This window comes from Rhodnius prolixus, unplaced genomic scaffold (genome assembly GCF_049639745.1).
Source record: "Rhodnius prolixus isolate KJV_2025 unplaced genomic scaffold, Rpr scaffold_2, whole genome shotgun sequence".
NCBI lineage: Eukaryota > Metazoa > Arthropoda > Insecta > Hemiptera > Reduviidae > Rhodnius > Rhodnius prolixus.
In genome coordinates this window covers 34,868,700-34,889,859 of record NW_027411592.1, presented here as the reverse complement: position 1 = coordinate 34,889,859, position 21,160 = coordinate 34,868,700, and the positions used below count along the sequence as shown (strand labels likewise).

The 21,160-nt window shown below is 32.4% G+C and overlaps 1 protein-coding gene across 1 annotated transcript in view; it reads right to left on the bottom strand.

Annotated features, from left to right (window-relative positions):
• The window catches only part of LanB2 (laminin subunit gamma-1), a 329,357-nt gene that overhangs the window by 179,574 nt on the left and 128,623 nt on the right, over positions 1 to 21,160 (bottom strand). The window contains exons 3-6 of the mRNA XM_074121158.1: positions 8,836 to 8,953; positions 6,974 to 7,160; positions 3,767 to 3,897; positions 1,088 to 1,263 (exon numbers count right to left, since the gene is read on the bottom strand). Coding sequence (XP_073977259.1) covers positions 1,088 to 1,263; positions 3,767 to 3,897; positions 6,974 to 7,160; positions 8,836 to 8,953 — 612 coding nt within the window. The remainder of the gene's footprint in view (positions 1 to 1,087; positions 1,264 to 3,766; positions 3,898 to 6,973; positions 7,161 to 8,835; positions 8,954 to 21,160) is intronic.

Genomic DNA, 21,160 nt, shown 5'->3' with positions numbered 1-21,160 from the left:
TTAATATTATTGTTTCATTTTTACTGTTACTAAGACTTCTGAAAAGGAAAAATAGCTGAATATTACAAGGCGTTCTAATTCTGGTTGTGGTCGCTTGATTGCAGCACAAGCTATTGAAGAGATCCCTAATCTTTCAATTCCTTATCCCTTCCATCATCCAGCTATTTTAGTATCCTTTCACTCTTTGAGATATCCCCAATACCCCAGAAATTTTACCATTTTATATTATTATTTTTGTATCCCTCTTACTTCTAATTAACATGAGTATGCTAAGAAATATTACATATAAAAATATTAATATTAAGGCGAAAAACCAAATTACATCCACTAGAAGCGCTATCCTCTTTTAAATAATTCACTGTACTTGTACTAAGAAATGACAAAGAGTTCCATTTTTAGAACATCTGAATGCCGGTTCCTCGCTTTTTCTACAACTTCTTACGACCACTTTGTAAGGAGTCTGGGGAAGGGTGTTTTGACGCTCGGAAGTTGTTATCCCAAAATACCAGCCGGCTTGCTATCTTCTTACAACTTTCTTAGAGAGAGAACCTGGCAGTCACCAGATGATGGAGAGTGATATACCTTCCAGGGGTCGTTGAAGGTGCTTTTTTCCCCAGGGAGTAGTTATCTCCAAAGCCGCCTTCCCACTCTGCGTGGATTTCCCTGTAGAGCCTGGGTTGTGACAGCTGTTGGTGGAGGCTATCCTCAATCTCTAAAATCCTCCTAATTTCTTTTAATCTGGAGGAGTCTTCTACAGAATGTATTGGGAGGACATTACAGGAGAGAGATACGTCGGCTCACTGCTCCTAGAACTTTCTTAGATAAAACCTGAGTGAGTTGTTTCATCTCTCAGGTGTATTGTAGGATCAGAAGTCTCAGCAGTCACCAGAGTGGATCTATTTTGATAGGTAGTGCATTAAATCCGCCAATAAATATAAAATATAATCAAAAAACCTTAAAATGCCAAATTCTATTCAGTTGAATAATGATGGTTAAATAGAAGCTTATAATTGCTTATAAAAGAATATTAAGCAATTTTAACCTATTAACAAAAATAAAAATAAAACAATAAAATGCACTGACTTACGATTACAAATGGCAGCATCAGTAGCAGTAGCTCTTCTCCAAGGTGTTTCTTGGTAGAAATCATCACATCTTTCGCAATCATCTCCGGCAGTATCGTGCTCACATTTACAAACTTTCCTTACTTCACCATTTCGCCAGATACTGTGACAAGAACTCGCGTGGCCATTGCACTTACACCTATAAATATACACCTTTTGTAACTTTAACATCAAAAAAATTACTGCTATATTTATAAAAGGCAATATCTCTTTGAAGATACTGTTTGAAGAGAAAACCACACCATTTTAATTTGATTAAATTTAGCTTTCAAAGCAATTGATTAATAAAAAGGAATTTTAATGCAGACCATAGCCTGAGAACCTCTTGTGAACATGATTTTGGTTGTCGTATCCAATTGATTGCATTGGTTTCCCTTCATACATCTTATAAAAGTGATGCACTCAATAGAAGATAAGTAGAATGCATTATAGAAAAAATTAGCCCAATCTCATAAATTAAAATTAGATTTAGTCATAAAAAATCTTAATTTTTGTCTAAAAGAAAAGAATGGTATCTATTATTAAATATCAATAAAGACTGTTTATAACTCTACTATAACAAGGTCCCAAATGTACATATCTTGAAGCTTTTTTTCTGAGATCTCATGTATAGTTTTATGATTTTTTTTTCTAAGGAATAATACAGAATTATATTAATTGGAGTTTCTCCTAACATATATATATATATATATATGCAAGGCGAGGAACGAAAACTTCATAAATTTTCTGTTTCAAATCAAAAACTATTATTTATACATACAGTAAAAATATTGATTATGAATTAAAGTTCTGATAAAGAGTACGCTTTCCAAGGAGATAACCATTTCTTCAAGTTTTCAAATCTAACACCGTAATTCAATCATTATTGCACAAATCTGTTATCAGTAATTAATAAAGGGATGACGCTTTACTATTTGATTTATACTTCTGAATTTTCCGCCAACTAACCAATAAATAATTTCGTTTTTTGCATAATTAAAACAGATATTGCCAGGGTTTATTTAATCAACATTAGCTTTTGCTGTGTCCAACCTGGCAATATGGAGAATAAATTTTTCTAAATAAATAAATTATTAATAAAAAGAAATTAATTTTTGAAAAAAATTGAGGTTCTGGCCACAGAACTTCTGGTTATAATATGGAAAATTGTAGGAATGTTACCTTAATAAAATTTCTAAGGAATATTAATACATAATTTGGATTTATAATTTCACTGCTGGCATAAAATTTTGTCGATTCTATAATTTTATAATTTTTTGTTAGGATTAGTTTTTTTTTTTTTTTTTTTTTTTTTTTTTTTTTTTTTTTTTTTTTTTTTTTGTTTTTTGTTAGGAGAAACTCTAATTAATATAATTCTGTATTATTCCTTAGAAAAAAAAAATCATAAAACTATACTATTTTGTACGCTGTCACTCTGTTAATTTACTATATTTGGGTTTCTCAGTTTTCTGTAGGTTATAATGCCTTTATCAACATTATTTAATTTCAAAAATTTTACATCAAAACCTTTTTTAAAGAGAAGGCACTTAATTTCTGTGGATCTGTCTAATAATTATAAATTATCAATACATTATAATACACCTTTGATTTTTTATAATAAATAGTAAATTTACTTTTACCACTTAGCCAAAGACTTTACCTTTTCAATTTCAGAAATTTGAATTTATGAATTATTTCAGTTTTGAACATTTTATTTTGAACGGGAGAGAGAGTAAGGGCAGAAAGTGTACATGCATATTCAACTTTCTGATCATTTTAATTTTAATTTGTATTGTATTTTATTAATTTATTATTTATTTGTACAAACGAGTTTGAACTCCTATAAAGTTTATACTATAAATACAAATTATTTAAAAAAATAAAAATAACAAATTAAAAAGATGGAAACATTACTGGTTTAAAGTTCTTTTTAGAGTGTTGCCAACCAGGGAGCTCACGCTTTCTAGCGGAAACTCTGCGTACTAACATTTAAGCAACATAAAATTAGTAAAAATGAATTAATTTGAATTCCTAATTCTTTACACTGGCTTTACACTTTACTATCGATCAAGAATCGTGTAGAAAGACAAATAGCTAATGCACTTGATACAATTTCTAAATATAAAGATGGAAATTTATTACGGATTCGAACCACGTAGCAAGTACAACCGAGCTTTTCGACTTTCGCCTTGGACATTTCGGCACATATGGTCTTTATGAATGTATGTAACTACATAATGAAAACACTGTTTTCATTAGAATTCTTCTTCGACTATGTGTTCACATTAGTCTGGCTAATTTCTAAAAGACTAATTTCTGAAAATGTCGTTTTAGCCAATTTTTGGCAGTTTTTTTTTTTTAAAATATATTCGATCTGCGCTGTTACAAAAAAATAACACTTATAAATGAGAATAACTTCTTTCTTTTAGAGAATAGTGGAGAATTTTATCATTTATAAGAAAAGAGAGACAAAATTGTCAAGTTGGCCGTTTTTCAGCATTTTACTTTTTTGTGCCGTTTTTGACGATCACCTCTTTTACAACTGCTTTACCGGTCAGTTTTAATAACAGTTCTCTGGAAAAAGATTTGCTTAAACATTAATAAAACATTTTTAATCTTAAATTAACATTAATATAATTGCATATTATACGAGAAATAATCACCTTGCTCCAACTGCAATTTCAGAAATTGCATAATAATAAGACCGAAGTACATTTTCACTTTGCAACACCTCATCTCCAAAAGTATTCATTCGGTTTAGTACTATTCTTATATCAGTGGCAGTAACCCATTCCTGAAACAATTAGAATTTGAAATAGTAATTAAATCAAAATTAATACAATTTCTGTAAAGTTATTGTGTTTTTGATTGAAGCAAAAATATGAGTTGCAATAAAGTCTTTATGGTTTTTTGTGCAATTCAATTATTTTTATTTTCAAAGTTGAATTTAGCAGACATGTTATTTCGATAATCACTATTGAACACTAATGATGTTGAGGCCAGTTGACTTGATTGCCGTGAATGAAGAGGTCCATCAAAGAAAGATTTGTTATAATTCAGTCCTCTCAATTATTCCTAGTGACTTCCTTTTCAGACTCTTAAACGTATTGTGATTTAGCGAAAGTGTGCTTAAGGGCGATGAGAGAATTGTAGTGTCAAGCTACATAGTTTATCGAGGAATTGTCTGCAATTAGTTTTGATTATATTGGTCACGTAGTATTTACTTAGGTCAGTGTAAAAGTTGTGGTTTGAGACATAATGTGATGCATCTTTAATAATTGGTCGCAGTAATTTTGATAGAAACTTTTGTGTTCTGTGTAAAACTAGTAACTTCGCAGCTGTACAGTGTCGCCCAAGTGACACTGTCTGTATAACAGCTTTATGTTGTTGATGTAGGTTACGTTGAATTTTCCAGTACTCATCTGAACTGTCGAAATCTGTTGCCTAGTGTCTATTAAAGTTGGTACAAGGTTGGTGGACGATCTAATTGATATTCGAGATAGCTTGGAAACTGTTTTCTGTGAAAGTCTGTAGATTGTCGGGCAAGTTTATCTGGCGAATATCTTTGTGTGTACATTAAAATATTGATTTGTACTTCCCATATTTTGCAGCACTGCTGGAAAACAGCGAGTTGTCTTTGTCGGCTATTGGACGATGTGATAAGATATATTTATCGTGTAAGGATAGCTGTGTCAAATGCAAACATAGGAGTGGTAAGTATGAGTCAGATTAAGTACTAAATGAGACCCAATACGTTTCCTTGTTGGACTAGCCTTGTTGAGGTAGTATCTTTCAGTGAGGTAGGGCTGTAGAATTAGGTGGTAAGGAGATGGAACAAACTATTTCAGTTTAAAGATAAAGAAGTCTTGGATGCCATACTTTATCCAAAGCGAGTGCTACTTCCAAGAATGCTGCTGAACAGTAGTTTTTGTTTCTAAATTTAGCCATTTTTCAGTCAGTTAGAAAATTAGTGTACAGTGGTAGTCATTTCTTAAAATTTCAAATGCATTCCCTAAAAAAAGCAATAGTTAAACAAAATTCATAACCCAAAATTAAAAATGCAAAAGGTTTAAAAAAAAATCCTTCAACATTTTACGGGAAAGATTTTCTGTAAATTATGAACTTAGCCGATTAAACTTATTTAGATAATCCATTTATTTTCTTTCCTCGCGGGAGATAGCTGTTGTGCGCAGCTACTGGGGGCGTTAAGGACCCCCGGGTTCCTGAGTACACTGCACATTCACCAAAACACTACTATATGTATACACTTACACCGTCACAAACACATCAACAGTTTGCATTGTAGGGTAACCTTCCCTAGAGCCCCGAAAGGGGGAGCAGGTCTAGAGACTCCGAGGAGGCAGCCACTTCACTAGACTCAGGAGCTGTTGGCCGATAATCTGCCCTTCTTAAAAAAAAAACCCACATTACGAAACCTAAAAGCAAAGAAAAAGGATTGATTCGAAGGCAATGGGCTCAGCAACCGTTTCAAGGATTTTAACATCGCATTTAATTTGGAGCCGGCCAAGGCTCATACAAGGCTGCAGTGTCAGTTGATGATGTTTTATTTTCTTTGAATACAACCAAAAATTCATTAATGAATTAAAAAGCAGTCAAGAATTTTAAAACAATTTCTTCTATCATCTTCAGTTAGTTTAGATATTAGACTAAATCGTGTCTTTAACGATGGTAAAATGTCGCTCGATCATGAAACCGAACCGCCAAACTAACTGTTCCTGATTTTATTTTCTGATCACGGGTTGGCATTATATTCTAGTTGAACGAGACCACCTTAGAATGACAATGACCCCTGATATGAGAGCAATGAGTCTTATATAATGTATAAGAGTTTGTTAGAAAATTGAGGAAGAGAGACAGTAATAATGTTTATATTCTTAAAGTATAAAACATTTATAGAGGCGGATATTAGTTTAGTGGCTCCGTATATGGGAGATCCCCAGTTCGAATCCCGCGTATGACTACTTTTTATTTGATAGAAAAAATTGTTTATTGTAGAGCTTCTGCCCCGTCCATGTCGCCAAACTTTAGTTGGTAGTTGGACGATAAGCCCTGCCTGAATAAATAGGCGATTACTTTACTCCTAACTTATAGATGTTTCTACTTATTAATAATTGAAAAACTTGAAAGTACTTAGAGTATCGTCAGTAGATAACAAAGCCACGAGATGATTGGAATTATTTGAATTATAGATATGGCTACACTAAAATGGGTCTCTAGATTTATGTACTTGCAAAATTCAACCTTTGGTTGAATGCTTATTGAAACAATGTCACAATACAGAATTATTGAGTAAAAGGACAATCAGTACACAAAAAAAGCAATAATAACTGAAAATTCAGAGTCTGTTGCTGCAAAGGAAAACTTCCTTGTTAGAAAAGTAATGGCTCTCCTTTAAAACGTATAAAATATTGTAAAACAGAAAACGAATCATTGAGAAAATATTAACATTAAAAATACTGGCTACGAAAATAAAAATGTTAAACAGAAATATTTTAGACAAAGGCAGAAAAAAATAGAAACCAAGCAAAAACCTTGAAACAAACTTAAGCATGTTAATTTTTTTTTTTCAGTTATTGCCAATTAATAGTTTACAAAAATGTAACCAATTTTTCGTCTAAAGGTTTAATTATTGCTACCTTTAAGCAGTCTTAAAATTCAAGGTAGAGAAGTTTATTGAGAAAAACGGAGGAAAAACTAATAAGCAGAAAAAAAACGCGTTAGTTAAATCCACCAGCATGAAATTCACCTACTGTATATCTGATTTTGAGTCTAACCTATTAATAAAATAGTATTTTGGTCATCGCAAAGATCAACAACAGTTAGGTCCTTAATGGTAGCATTCTGATCACCTGTAAGGCGGGATTATAGTCGAATGAGTAACCTAACGAAGCTCTTCCTTCGAGTGTAGCAAATGCAACAATGCCATCAGTCAATGGAGATATATCTGAGTATGCTGACGTACACAGAGCTGTAGTTTCTTCAGATTCTAGGGCGGTAACTCGATCTTCCATACCGTACATTAGTCTGCAATCGCCACTGTAAAAAATATGTACATAAAATTAGACGTTGTATTTTGTTCTAAATAGCATAGTATTGAATACATTATTTTGTAGCAATTAAATGGATTTTTTTGGAAAAGAAAACATGTAAATAAAAATGATCATCATTCATTTTTTTTATTGAGATCATTGATTTTTTAATTTAATTAAAGCGTCCACCTAGGCCAAGTTTGCGTCCGGAGCCTTTTTCAGTTCACAATGGGCCTAAAGACAATGTTCTCTCGTTACAAACAACACTGTTCATTACCGGAGACTGAACTGTAAGAAGAGAAACTCTTAGGGCATGGCTAGAGCCGAGTCCATGAAATCCGCATGGATGTCCAAAGCTTATTTATTAAATTTCATTGTTTTCAAGTTAAGGCGCGTCTACTTATAATTATTTATTATAATTAATCTCATAAGGCCAGAACGGTCATTTCCATTCTAAGCGTTTCTCAGAATCTTACATTTCATTCTGACGGGTCGTATTATTATTTATGAATGTGCAATATTGGTTTATAGTTGTTTATTCAGCTCCTAAGTTCTGAGAGACATACTTATCTTCGAGTACATTTTATTCTGCGTTATATGAAAACAATGACCGTTTTCTTGACTAAAGAAGTTAAATGACGCTGGAAACCCTCACATTCATCTGGTGTTAGCAAACTCTATTTCACTATTAATCTTCAAACTTTGTTGAATGTTTCTTTACAAACATGTGAAGCTTACTATTTATTAGTATTTTTGGTCTTTGCTGAAAAAATAAAATAAATAAATATAGAAAACAACGTAGAGCTTCTTAAGCTCTTCCTACCAATAACCAAGGCATATTCCTGAGTTAAGTATCCAACCAAGCTGGAAGAAAGGTGACTTATAGCAGTCAAGTAGTAAGAGTTATTTCTGAAATTAATTCAGCAACTTTCTTATCTTGATCCCAAATTTGTTTTTAAATTTATCGCCAACTCCTCATTGTTCTTTTTAACAAAAACATGGTTGCTCTCTAAATTTAGTGAATAATTTTTACTGGTCACACTATTTGAAGAGGACGCTTTATTTAAACATAATCTTTATCATGAGATACAGACTGCATCGTCTTTACATAACTCTGAAAACTATTGACGTGTTTGATAACATTTTACTGATAGGAATGAGCGCAAGCTACGGTATTGAGCCCGTTAGTACAGAAACAAAAATTCATTTTACAGATTTAAAGAGTTTTGAAAACACTAAAAACAAAATTTTGTCTTACTTAGGTTTGAAACACAATTTTAAAATTTCCTTCGTGTAATTCTTTTCTTTTTATTATTATTTTAGACAGGATTTTACAGTCTTCATGATTGTTGAATTAGGGTAACTTCTTTGACTTAATTGTGGTTGTGTTGAAGTTTTCCAAATCTTTCGTTTAGGAAAGACAAACCATTTTTAATGGAGAAAAGGTTAAATGTTATGAAGGATCTACTTGGTGAAATTAACATAGAAACATTTATTCTACAAACCGTAAATTATATTGTGAAAGCTTTGGAAAAACAAAACTCGACCACAACAAGGTTATAAAGTTTTATAATTTAAACAATCCTACAATCTAATAATTAATTTAGTGCTTCCTCGCAACCATGTGGTATTTTAAGTAGCATTTTTTGAATCTTATAAATATTCTACTTATAAAGACTTACCTGTAAAACTGGAATGGAATCCATGGCCCGTTTTCACTACTTCTTTTGTATATTGCGAAGCTCTCCGGTCGAGGAGAATGAAATCTTACTTGCACATAAGTAATGTCATAGGCCTTCTCTGGAAACAACAGAAAATAGTTACTCTTAAACTAGAAATAAATAACATTTTTCAAAAAAAATTATTTATTTAAATAGAAACAACGAAATATTATGACAGCATGGAAGTTTACGATTTAGTTCTGTTTTGGCGGTGGTTGTGTAATAAATTTACTGCGACCTAAATTGTTCATATGTTTTTACTCAACTAAACTAGAATTTACTAGTGAGTTTGTTTGCTAAACCAAGTCATCCAATTTCTTCTGAGTCTGTGAAGTATTGGAATTGTTGACTCAGCTCCTTCTAAACAACGATTCCAGTAAAAATAACCAAATAGATCTTTATATGTGCAGAGATATACTGACTTTATCTAGAGACCAAAATATTTTTATCTCTTTTTTGAGAATCGTTCATTATACAAACTTAAAGAAACTATTGTACAGTCGATTAAATCTGTCTTTCTATATCATGCAGCAAACGAAACCGTCCGTCAAAGTCTTGGATGACAATAACATTAATATTGATTCCTCACAGGAAAAGTAGGTGAATTACGGCTCTTCTAAGATGTTTTTGTACATTTGCTCAAAAAAAGTTGTATTTAATTTTTTTTATTTAACACTCCGGCAATTTTGGTAGCTCAGTCAAAAATATAGATGGAAGATTTTTTTATTCATAGATCCTTTAATGGCAATAAAATGTTCACAGGCCCTTTATTAACAATAAATAATAAAGAATCAATACAAAAAAAAAGAAGTAAAATAAAGTAATCGCCAATTTCTTCAGGCGGGGCTTAACGTCCAACTACCAATTAGGTGTCGTGGGGCGGAGCTCATACTTTACTATAAACAATTTTTTGTTTCTAACAAATAAAAAGTAGTCATACGCGGGATTCGAACTGGGGATCTCCCTGTTATACAACGCCACGCTCCTAACCACTGGACCAACACCCCTTTGAAGGATTTAAAGTATTAAAGAAAATTAAAATCTTGATGTCCATTCAATAAGATTTATTTTCATTTATCTCTTATTCTAGTTCACATCATACTTATTGAACAAGATCACTCACTCTGCATAGAATATAATGGAAAAAAAGCGCAACATTCTGGGTAATAAATTATGAAAATCCGTAGAACTTCAAAGGCAATGAAAAAGTATCAGAATGAGAATACAATAACTCAAATTGATTTAACTAAATTTATATTGAAATGCCAGATTACATTTTTTAAAAAAGATGAATACAATAAATTACATTACTGTGCGCACAAATAAATGAGTTTTGGTTATAAGATCTGAAAGCAGAACAGGTCGTGAACTGAGTACACAACCTTGGATAACCCTGGGGGCGCGTACCGCTAAGTTTCTCTATTTGGGACTTGAGCGAGAGAACTAATATATTGTCAGAAGAACATGCAATTAAATGCAATCATTGGCCGTAGATCAGAGTGAATGTGACCTGCAAATTGGACTAGGGGCAAATATTAGAACATCTACTTCATCATAGAGCACGGTCTTGGGCGTATGTATCGTGTCAGTGAATACGTGTGATATCTCAATCCACTTTTGATGGCACTTCAAGTAATAGAAGATGTAATTCGATGTTATTCTCCAAACTTTAGATTACAATTGTTTATTTTATTATTATTATGGAGATTAATTATTAAATGCAACGTCATATATTGTTCAAAAAAGTGATACACAGTCAGCGTAGTCAAAATACGTAAATATCTTTTACAGAACATTGTTCACATCTAAAAAATTAAAGAATCTAAAAAAACATTCACCATTCAGTTTAAGAATTTTAAACTTCAGATAATTTTTTTAAAGAGTACAAAACTGAAGTTAGGACACTAATCAAAGTCACATAATTCTAAAAATAACTGGTAGTCAAGTCTGAACTATTAACGCAAGTCCTGAAAAGTACTTGAACCACTGTTTTAGTTTGGTTACTCAATTAAATCAACTACTTCGTCAACATTCATATCATTTTCTTCCGCGTTTCAAATTATTGGCTTGTTTTGTTTTGAAATAACCAAATATATTCGTCAATTTGATCTTCATGAATTGCGATATCTCTAACAAAACGTTTTCATTTATTATCTTTTAAGAAATTGCTTATAATTATTTTCTTTTAAAAGTTATCTTTTAGTTTAAATTAATTTGTAAGAGATAATTTATAGTTATTTTTAAATGGGTATGTTCTAATGGAATTTTACGATAGTGCAATTTCTAATAACGGACTGCGTCACCAAAAAATAGACCAAACCGATTAGGGAATCGGATAATTAAAATTTTAACCTTTTGCCCACCCATATGTTGGAAGTTTTATGATGATATGGTCTCATTTAAAAAAAAAAATATTATCACCCATATTAATAGTTACCATTTTTAATTATTAGGCAGCCGCAAATTTACGTTGAGCTTCTGTAGTGTTACGCATTGTTGGTTAGAATTTAGAGGAATCTGTTGCAGGAAGCTAGGCGATCTCCTTGCAGAAAATAACTTATCTTTGCAAATCGTTCTTCAGAGACTTGTGAAAAGTTTAAACGAAAATAGGCATCACAAAAGAAAGTGTAACGTTCAATGAAACGAACCTTGTTAATTACATAAACTAATCAGTTTTATAATCCACTAATGCTAGAAAATTGACTGAGATTGCTTTTCGAAAATAATTCAATTCTACGTCGGTTGCTTGTGGGCAACAAATGGTGTAGCATAGATTATGGCCCCCCCGGCACACAGAAAGCAACCGGCAATCGCTGACAGACTAGTATGCACCAAATTAGAAGACCCATACGACTGAGAATGTGATGAAGGAGCGGATAGATTTGTAGGTATCTGCGACTGAGACGCGCGAAGTTTCTGTAAGTATGGAAGAGGTTACATTGGCTACTGGCAGGGCGGATTTTCCTATAGGCTAACTAGGCTTCAGCCTAGGGCCTCAAGATCAAGAGGGGCCTTCATTCAAATTGTTAGCAAAATTAAAATTACACTATTCTACAAACAGTACCAATAGACAACATGTTTCATTTAACATATTGATATATATCACAGTAGTGATGTATTTCATTATCTCTCATGTAATTTACAAACTTAAAAATGGGAGGTGAAAGGGCCTCATAAGTGGAATAGCCTAGGGCCTCTTTTCATCTAAATCCGGCCCTGGTTACCAAAGCCTTTTCTCGTCACAGATATAACTTTCCATTATCTGATAATGTGCTGTAAGAAAAAATGTAAGGGCAGGGCTGCTGGATTCGAACCCGGGATCTCAGCATAGGAATCCTCACCTAATACCTTCACTCAGAGAAGCTTTTTATCTATTTAGTTATTATTTTTTTGCGCATCAACATCTAGGTCAGAAGCCGCTCAACTTACGTCAAAGTTTAAAGCGTTTATTAAGTGAAATGGTTGTGGCGAAGTTTGTATGGACAATAAACAATTACTTTTAAATTATTAATAAAATATACTTGGTAAATCATCATTTAAAACCGAAAGAGATGGAGATTGTGTTGTTTCTGCCAAAAGTAGAGCACTCAGCATTAAGATAAATTATAAATGGAATAATATAAAAATGTGAAAGACGACTAGAAGATGCAAGTTCACCTTTCTGTATGCCGTTTTGTTTTATTTTCCAATAAAACCTTAATGCATTTGGATTGTTATTGCTATATTGTAATGTCGACCTGCTCCAACAGTTATCAGTTAAGTTCTAATACACCAATATACTTGAGCTCTTTTTATTGCCTTATTCCAAATGTTAATGTTGATATCTCTTTTCTTGAATGCTCTCTCAATGCTATGGAAGTTATCTTTCTCTTTTATGCTGTTTAAAATATAAATACTTTAATTGTAGCTTTAAAAAATATTTATTTCAAGTTTAAAGATGAGTGTGATCCTTTTATGTTCGAATAACTTCTATTAACCACATCATTAAATTTGTTTTTCAAGAATTCTTCTCCGTTTAAAGCACAATATTTTCCAAATGTCTTTAACACATCCTTTTCTAGAACAGGACATGCAGCAAAAGGCAAATTGCAGTCATTACATTCGCCGTTTACTCTTCCACACATTAGCCTCTGTGCCGTAATGTCGTCTAGATTGTAATGAAAGAGATGTTACCTCTGATTTCAATTCTAAATTTTGAAATCTAAATGGGGCCTCGACTCACAACAAACCGAGCACTAATCTCAAAAATTGCCCCTTCTTGCCAGCATAAGCTTGTAACTTAATTGCTATTGCAAGTAGGTTGGACAGCATCGTCGAACGGATGCTGGTAGACAAGGAAGCTTGGGCGAAGGTCTCTTCTATTGTAAAAAAGATACTAATAAGGAAAAGAAAGGTCTTGGAATAATTGCAGGTACGAAACAAGAAGGTAAGCCAAGTATAAGAGGCGCCATCCCGACAAAATGCTATTTGACGGTTCTGGGACGGATATTTTTACGCCTGAAGAGGAGCTGGTTTTTTAGAGTGTTGAGCCCCACACACCCGACAGATCGTCGGAAGGTGCCTTTGGCATTTTTCCCCCTGAAAAAGAGAAAAATCGCTATTGCAAGAGATCTTAACAGTAACTGGGTCTCCAGTTAGTGGATAACGCAGTAGCCCTCTGCCCAGGTACCCTTGGACTGCTAACTTTCCATTTCATAAGGCCGGCTACTGAGTTTGAATGGAATTTTTGCTCACTTAGACAGGAATGGCTCTTACAGATGCTTTAGCTTCCCTCTGTGAGTTTTCGAAAAATAATAGGTATAATTTTCGATGGTATCACTTAAATAGATTTCGAGTAAAAATGATAAACCTAAATTTTGGAATTAACATTCCGTAATATTTGTTACTGACTACATTTATTTTTTAACGTTAACACTCGATAAATTATACATTAACTAATTTACATTAGCAAATTTAAATTAGTTAATAAAGTTAATAAATATACAAATCTTGTGGTAATAAGTATAAAAAATAAAATTATTAAATTAAAATTTTATGTACACTCATACAAATGCTGCAAATAAATAAATAATCTTTTTCTTTCCCAAACTAATTGATAAATAATAGCATTAAACAAATGTAAAAAGAAAATTATAATAATATAAAAGTAATAAATGAAAGTATAAATTAAAAAATAAAATAAAATAAGTAATAATCAGTAATAAGTAATGATTAAATAATTTTTAAGTAATAAAGTAAAGTAAAAAATATATTAAAGTAATAGTTTGAAAATAATTTTCAAACGAGCAGCGCATTACTTTGTAACGAGTTTCATAAGAATATTGCAATGCTAAGAACTAACTTTCAAATCGATTACTTTTTTTTTATCGAGACATATTCGTATTTTGTATATTTCTAGACGCTAACGTAATGTAAAAACAAAAAATTAATTGTATTTTCAACCAAACGGAAGTTGTGTAGTAGAGTTAAGTTTACATTTTTTGGGAATTTCAACGCAGGAATAGCCGTAGATTCTAAGTTATGAATGTAAAATCCGATTAACGGTCTTAGCTGTGGATTTTAGGTAACTCAACTCAATCTATAAAAACAACTCATTCAAAAGACAAAAGTCCATCTGAAAAAATGGGCACTTAAGAAAGTGAATGACTTAAATAGGATTATAAAAAATTTATTATATCCGATAAATTTAAATTTCAACTCTTAATTACATTTCTCATAAAAAGAGAAGAATTTTATTACCTAAATTTTTTGATTTACATATAAATCATTTTTAATAAAGGCTTTTAAACAATATAAGTTTAAAGTTTAACTTTTGACGGAGAAAAACATTAAACATTCAGAAGAACTAGTTGTTACAGTAAGGCTATAGCCTACTTATACCTCCTCTAGTTCATGGGTTGATCAATAGAAAAGACGATGCGTTATACTCGTATTTGTTATGTTTCAGTATAGTAATTATCATTATTATTATTATTATTATTATTATTATTATTATTATTATTATTATTTGGAATTTAAATATGTCGACAATTGTAAATTAAATTTACAATTATATTAAATGAAGGCAGATACAAAATTGATGGTGTCTTTGCGCTGTGCTACCATTTAACTATACTTTTAATCAAGACGTTCGAAGAAGAAGACCCAGTCTGCTGCCATTTTGTGGTTATGAATAAAATTAGGGCGGTTGACTATTTTACTAGTAACAAGGGCGTCGTCAGAAGGGGCATTTATTATACGAGTTCTTTAAGCCCGGTCAAGAATATGACGCCCGGACCCTCCTTCTTAGGTGCTCCATCAGCCACTTTGACAGTATTCTGATATTGAACCTTTCCGAACTGTGAGATGTAAAAGGATGCTAAGAAAGAAAAAACTACGGACAAATGGTTGCGCTGAAACCCGAGACCTCAGAGCTGATTTTTTTCACCTTTAAATGAATATACCGAAGGTTCACATCCTAGAGCAAACCGAAAGATTTCTAGAACAGACCACGTTTCTAGGTTTTACTAGATTTTATTGTAATTACAAAAGAAAAAGGAAATACACTGTATCAAATAAGAAAAAATTAAAAAAAAAACATTAAGATGAAAGCAATTTAAAGCGAATCGAGGCAGTCGAAACGTTATAAAGTATTGACATAACTATTTCAACGCCAACCATTATATGCGCTGTAAAAGCAATTACTTACGATTTGATGCAAACTTAAGTTTAGTTTTATCTCACAATTAACATAACTGAATAGATATTAGTAATAGTTATATATAAGTTTATCTTTATAGTCGCAATCAGCGGCATTTTAGTAGTCACTGCAATTATTATTAAAACTATTTGTCTACTACACAAATAACCACTTTCGAAATTTATATTCTACAGAAATATGTCGCTTTTTTTGTTATCACCTACTCGGTTATTTACTACATTGTGCTACAATTTCAAAAACTAGGTACTTCTATAGTGAAGCAAGAAGAAAGATGTACTACTAATTTTACAGAGGATATCTGGCATGATGAACGAAAAACTCTGGCGAAACTACTAACTATTTTATTCTTACGATTTCTACCCAGCAAAATTCATTCAACTCGCAAACAGAAGTTTCTATTGGTTCAATTCAGGTTTGTTCTCCAGTCGGATGGCGATTCCGTTGAACCACCGAAGAGGATAGTGGATGGAAGATACTCTAAAAACCAGGAATCGAAATGCCATAATTAGGATACATCCAGAGTTATCTAATTCTAGACTGTTATACTAAAGAGAACAATCTACTACGATGGTTTGAGCATTGGCCAGCTTGGGATAGGCTAGCACATTTTTAAAAAATAGGCAAATAAAGAAGAAGTCGCCTAATGAAATTTGAATGGAAATGTACTTTCTAGATCTAGGTTGACCTTGGTACTAGGATAAAGGAAAGATGGATATCAAGAAATAGAATATAAGGAGGGAACAGGAGTCACGGAAGAAAGAAACTGAACCTTACCTTTAGTTTGTTTATGTTATTAAGTGAAATTGCTGCGATATTTCACGATTTACTGAAAGTTAACTCCAAGATAAATGATCCTTCTGTTAAATCAAAGAGTGGAAAAGTTTGATATTGTGGATTATTATTTATGTTTATAGAATACCTATTTACTGTCGCATGCATAAGTAGCATCTATCAGTAATAATTCACCAATTATTAAAACTGTCCGGTAGGACAGTTGTATAAGGGTTGATCGTCAAAAAGTGCACGAAAAAGCGTAACGTTGAAAAACACCCAACTTTGACAATTTTTTTCTCTTTTTCTATAAAAGATAAAATTCCCAAATTTTCTTTAGAATATAGGGCAAATCCTCCTTTATGACTAATTTTATTGCAACAACTAGATCTAACAGGTTTCGAGAAAAAAGTTAGCAAAAACTGGAAAAAACGACATTTTCAGAAAATTTTCTTGTTCTTGTTCCTGTTCTTCTTCTTGTTACCTTTTTTGTAAACAACGTAGCGCCTAAACGCGTGAACTGATTTTCATGAATGAGGTGTCATTCGATTCGGAATTTTATTGTTAGTTGATTGAAAACTTGAAAACTACATGCGAACAAAGTACCAGATCTAGCCAAGGATGGACTTGAGATCGTGTCAAGTATTACTCATTTGTTTGAAGGGGAAAAATAAACGAAAAAACCATACAAGTGAGCCATATTTTAGATTGTCTCAAACTAAGACCTTTTTCTTTACTAATGGATTGCTTAATATTTTGGTTTGGGATTAAGGAAAACAGGTAGGTAGTTTTTCGACATTGCAGTTTTCAAATTATAACCAACAAAAATTCATCATTTATTAAACTTTTATTGAATGATTGTCTTTAATAATAGATTGTAGATTAGAAAGTATATTGTTTGGTGTTTTGCTTCCAATACGCAGGTTATTGGGAAGTAATGTTCTAACTAAAGCTTCTAGCTTCTCAGTCGGATCTTAGCCATCAAGACAGTTACCAGATAAGCCAAGGTCATAGTCTCTTCAGAATTCCATAAAATTTTGCATATTAAAGTGCTAGATAGTTACGATATCGACACCGTTTCCATTTTTGTTCGATAACTTTTTGTTTTGACATTTCAATCATTTATTTGTCTTTTTGTATGTGAGTAGGTAGCAGATCCTTACATTAACTAGAGGAAATTTAACACTAAAATTTCACCATGAATCTTTAAAAACAAAGTGCTCGGAAAACTACTTCAATAAAAGTTTGCGGCTTTTTTTTCGTTTATTTATTATGATTGAAAAGCACTTTACAACTAAGATAATGGATCTGTAAAGTGTCACTTGCGATTAAATGGATTTGAACCCAAAACATACTTTGCGGGATATTGGATATGAAGAACTTCAATTGCACTGAATTTTGGCTGAGTAAAACAAGAAGATATTCAAATGAGACTCCAATCTACAATTTCCCAACAGAAGGTTTTTTTTCTGGATTGCTTCCCCCATTTCATTGCTACTTTATGATGGATAATAAAGCCGAGGGCCATACTTTTGAACAGACAATCCTCTAGATCAGTAGGAGTAAACTCTTACTCCTTTTTGTTTCAGAATTAAGGAAGATATATTTCATCTCGTTGTCCTATATCGTGTTCCCGCATTTCTTATTAGCATTTGCGGAGAGATTCCTTTTACTGCTGAATGGTCCAGATTTATGGTTGCTGCTATGAATGATAGGAAAATCATTCATAATGAATCCAGCTCTATCTCAATCTCCAATTTTTTCGCTTTGCAATAAAACATCTTATTTTTATAAATAAATTATCAGGCCAAACCAAACTCTGTCAGACACTTTTCCTTGCCGTATTAAGTTTATTTTCTTCTATATCGTAATAAAAGTTGTTTTTATGGAAAATTTTTTCATTTTTCAAATTAAGAAAAAAATACTGTCGAGATCCTTGTGCCGGGATAAATTCAACTCTATACATCCTGCAATTTTATAGTTTATTATTTTTTTTTATTCACAAATATTCGCTAATTGCGCACATTTAAGTCTTTTGCTGATATTCCATTAAAGAAACAATTGTGCATATTTTATTTAGTTACTTTAGTAATGATACAGCTGATTTGCCATTTTTTAAATTAAAGGAAAATATTAGGTTTTTCTTTTTACATTATTAAATTTTTTTTAAAAACATACTCTCTTTTTAAGTTGATTCAAAATAATAGGCCTGTCTAGTTCATTTTATTACGTAGATCCATTATTCTGTGGGTCTAGATATTGTATTAAATTAATTAAAATTTTGCAATCAAATATACATACATATGTATATTAATAAGTGCTTTATAAAATCAACAGTACTGTACCTATTGCATTGGGATAAAGTAAAAAACACAGCTATTTTATTGGGTAAATAAATAAAGAACACGGCCTTTTGAGCCAAAACTAAAACTAAATATTAATAACCAATAAAATAAATAAGTGACCAGAAAAAATAAGGTTTTTGGTTTTTGTATCGACATATCTGGTCTAAAGTAATAGAAAAATTAATTTACCTTCAGTTAAAAGATGTACATATATTTTTATAAATATATATATTTTTTTTTAAATGTCATATATTTAAAGGTAATTAAATAATGTATTTTCTTTGAAATACAGATTTGATTAGTGTAAACAAAAGATTGGAAAAATTCATTATCAATAATGGCGGTTTTAAAAATCTAAAAGTCCGTATGTATGGCAAGGATGAATCCAGTACAACTTAATAAAAACGATACAGCAAGTTTTATGGTGTTAGAAAGATGGATTCACAATGTGTGGCCATGAGGTAATTACCTGGTCAACTTCTTCCAATAAGATTGCATTTCGTTACCTTCTTCCAGTGCCCCAACACTCTCGATCAAATACAGTGAAGAAAGAGATGGCGGCGGGACACACAGTTAGATAACCTAACCTTCACGTTTTTACTATCAAAATCCATCACGAATCGACGTAAATTTCTTTTACAGTTTCTAGCGCAGACCCTTGTACATTTGCCTCCAGCTACACCATCTATTCTCTGTTCACTGACAGGCTATCAGGAAGCGGTGTGACCAGAACTGGTATACAGATTTGTATCTTGAAAATAGTGGAAACAGTTTCGCTCTTAAAATTAATAAGTGCAGGTTATTAAGTTCCCCCTCCTCTCCAGGAGTTTGAAGAGATAAAAACTGACCACAATTCTGTTCTTGTTTTCTTTTTACATTCCTGGCTTAATTAGTTTATTTCATGCAGAAGAGGAAAACAATGTTTTTTAATCTTTTATTTAGCTCTAATAGACATTTTGACAAGAGACTCTTTCATTTTTAAATTGTAAACAATTATAACGCTGTTGAGATCTAATTGACTAAAGAATCTCCTCAAAGACAGTTAAAAAAAGAAGCATCTTTTTTTGGATAATATTGCAGGTATTCTGTTCTTTATTAAACTTAACTGAGGTACTGGTTTAATTAAAGAAATTAGTTATTCTCATTCTTTACATTTTGCACCCTGATACTTTGTGAAAGCGGCCCTCCATAATTACCTCTTTTAGACATACTGCAATAGTTCGGTGCCCAGGAAAGCGAGTTAGAATACCTGTAAGGGATAGTGCCAGTTGGAGAGATGTTCCTGACAATCACAGAATCACCTTATTACCACCATTTTCCGTCCCCAAATCAGCAGTTTAGACTGATGACAATCTATCGAACGAGGAGATGAATTCTCTGTTCTAAAAGCTGTGTCCGAAAAGAAGGTGTACATTGATGTATGTATATTAAAAATTACAGTGAAAGTATTTAAAGTTTTGTGGAGGTACTTCTGAAGAATTTCAACAAAATTATCAACACTGAATTTCAATTGTTATTGTTCCATCAACATACACGCACATACAGGACAAAGTAAACGCAGCCAAACTGACTACACGACTTTTATTTCCTCTACTTACACGTGACTCCAAAATTACTGTGACTAACAAAAATTCTCCTCTACAAAGTAGTCATTAGGGCGATGTTGCTCTACGCCTGCTCCGCCTGGAGCCCTGACTTGTAGTAGCAACATCAAGAAACTCCAGGACAACGCAAAACGCATTTCTAAGATTCGTAACAGACTCTCCACGACGCACTAGAATTGACTCACTCCACGAGACTGCGACCATTATTCTCGTACACTCCTATATCCAAAATCGTCTGCACAAACTCCTTTCCTAGACTGCCATCCTAATCCACTCTACCGCGACATACATAGACAAAAGAATAAAACAGATACTCCTCTAACTCTCTACACTAGCTGCAGGTTTTTCCTCTCCTTTTTTCCCTGCATTCCTATCCTACTCACTTAACCTTTCTCGTTCCTCACTTGTAAAAAAAAGTAAAGTAATCGCCTATTTTTTCAGGCGGGGCTTAACCTCCAACTACCAATTAGGTGTCGTGGACGGAGGCGACTAGCGAACATACTTTACTGTAAATTTCTTTTATTAACCAGCGCCTAAAGACCGGGAATTGAACCCAGTACCAAAATGCATACTAGTTTTGCAGATCTCGCCTCTAATCGCTCGGCTACCGTGGCGCCTACCTCACTTGTTATGAAGATTAAAATGTATTGAAAATTATATTTCATTATTTATTTCATGTATATATTTAATGAAATAAATATTTATTCATTCATTCATCAACTTCTAGGTCATTGGCACCGGAACCATTTCTTTCAGTGACTGCCACTTTCAGTGGACAGTATTCTCTCGTTACAGACTCTCAATCACTGGATAGTGAGTAGTAGAGGCTTCTAGTAACATACAAATCTAAATTTTAATCTTTAGAG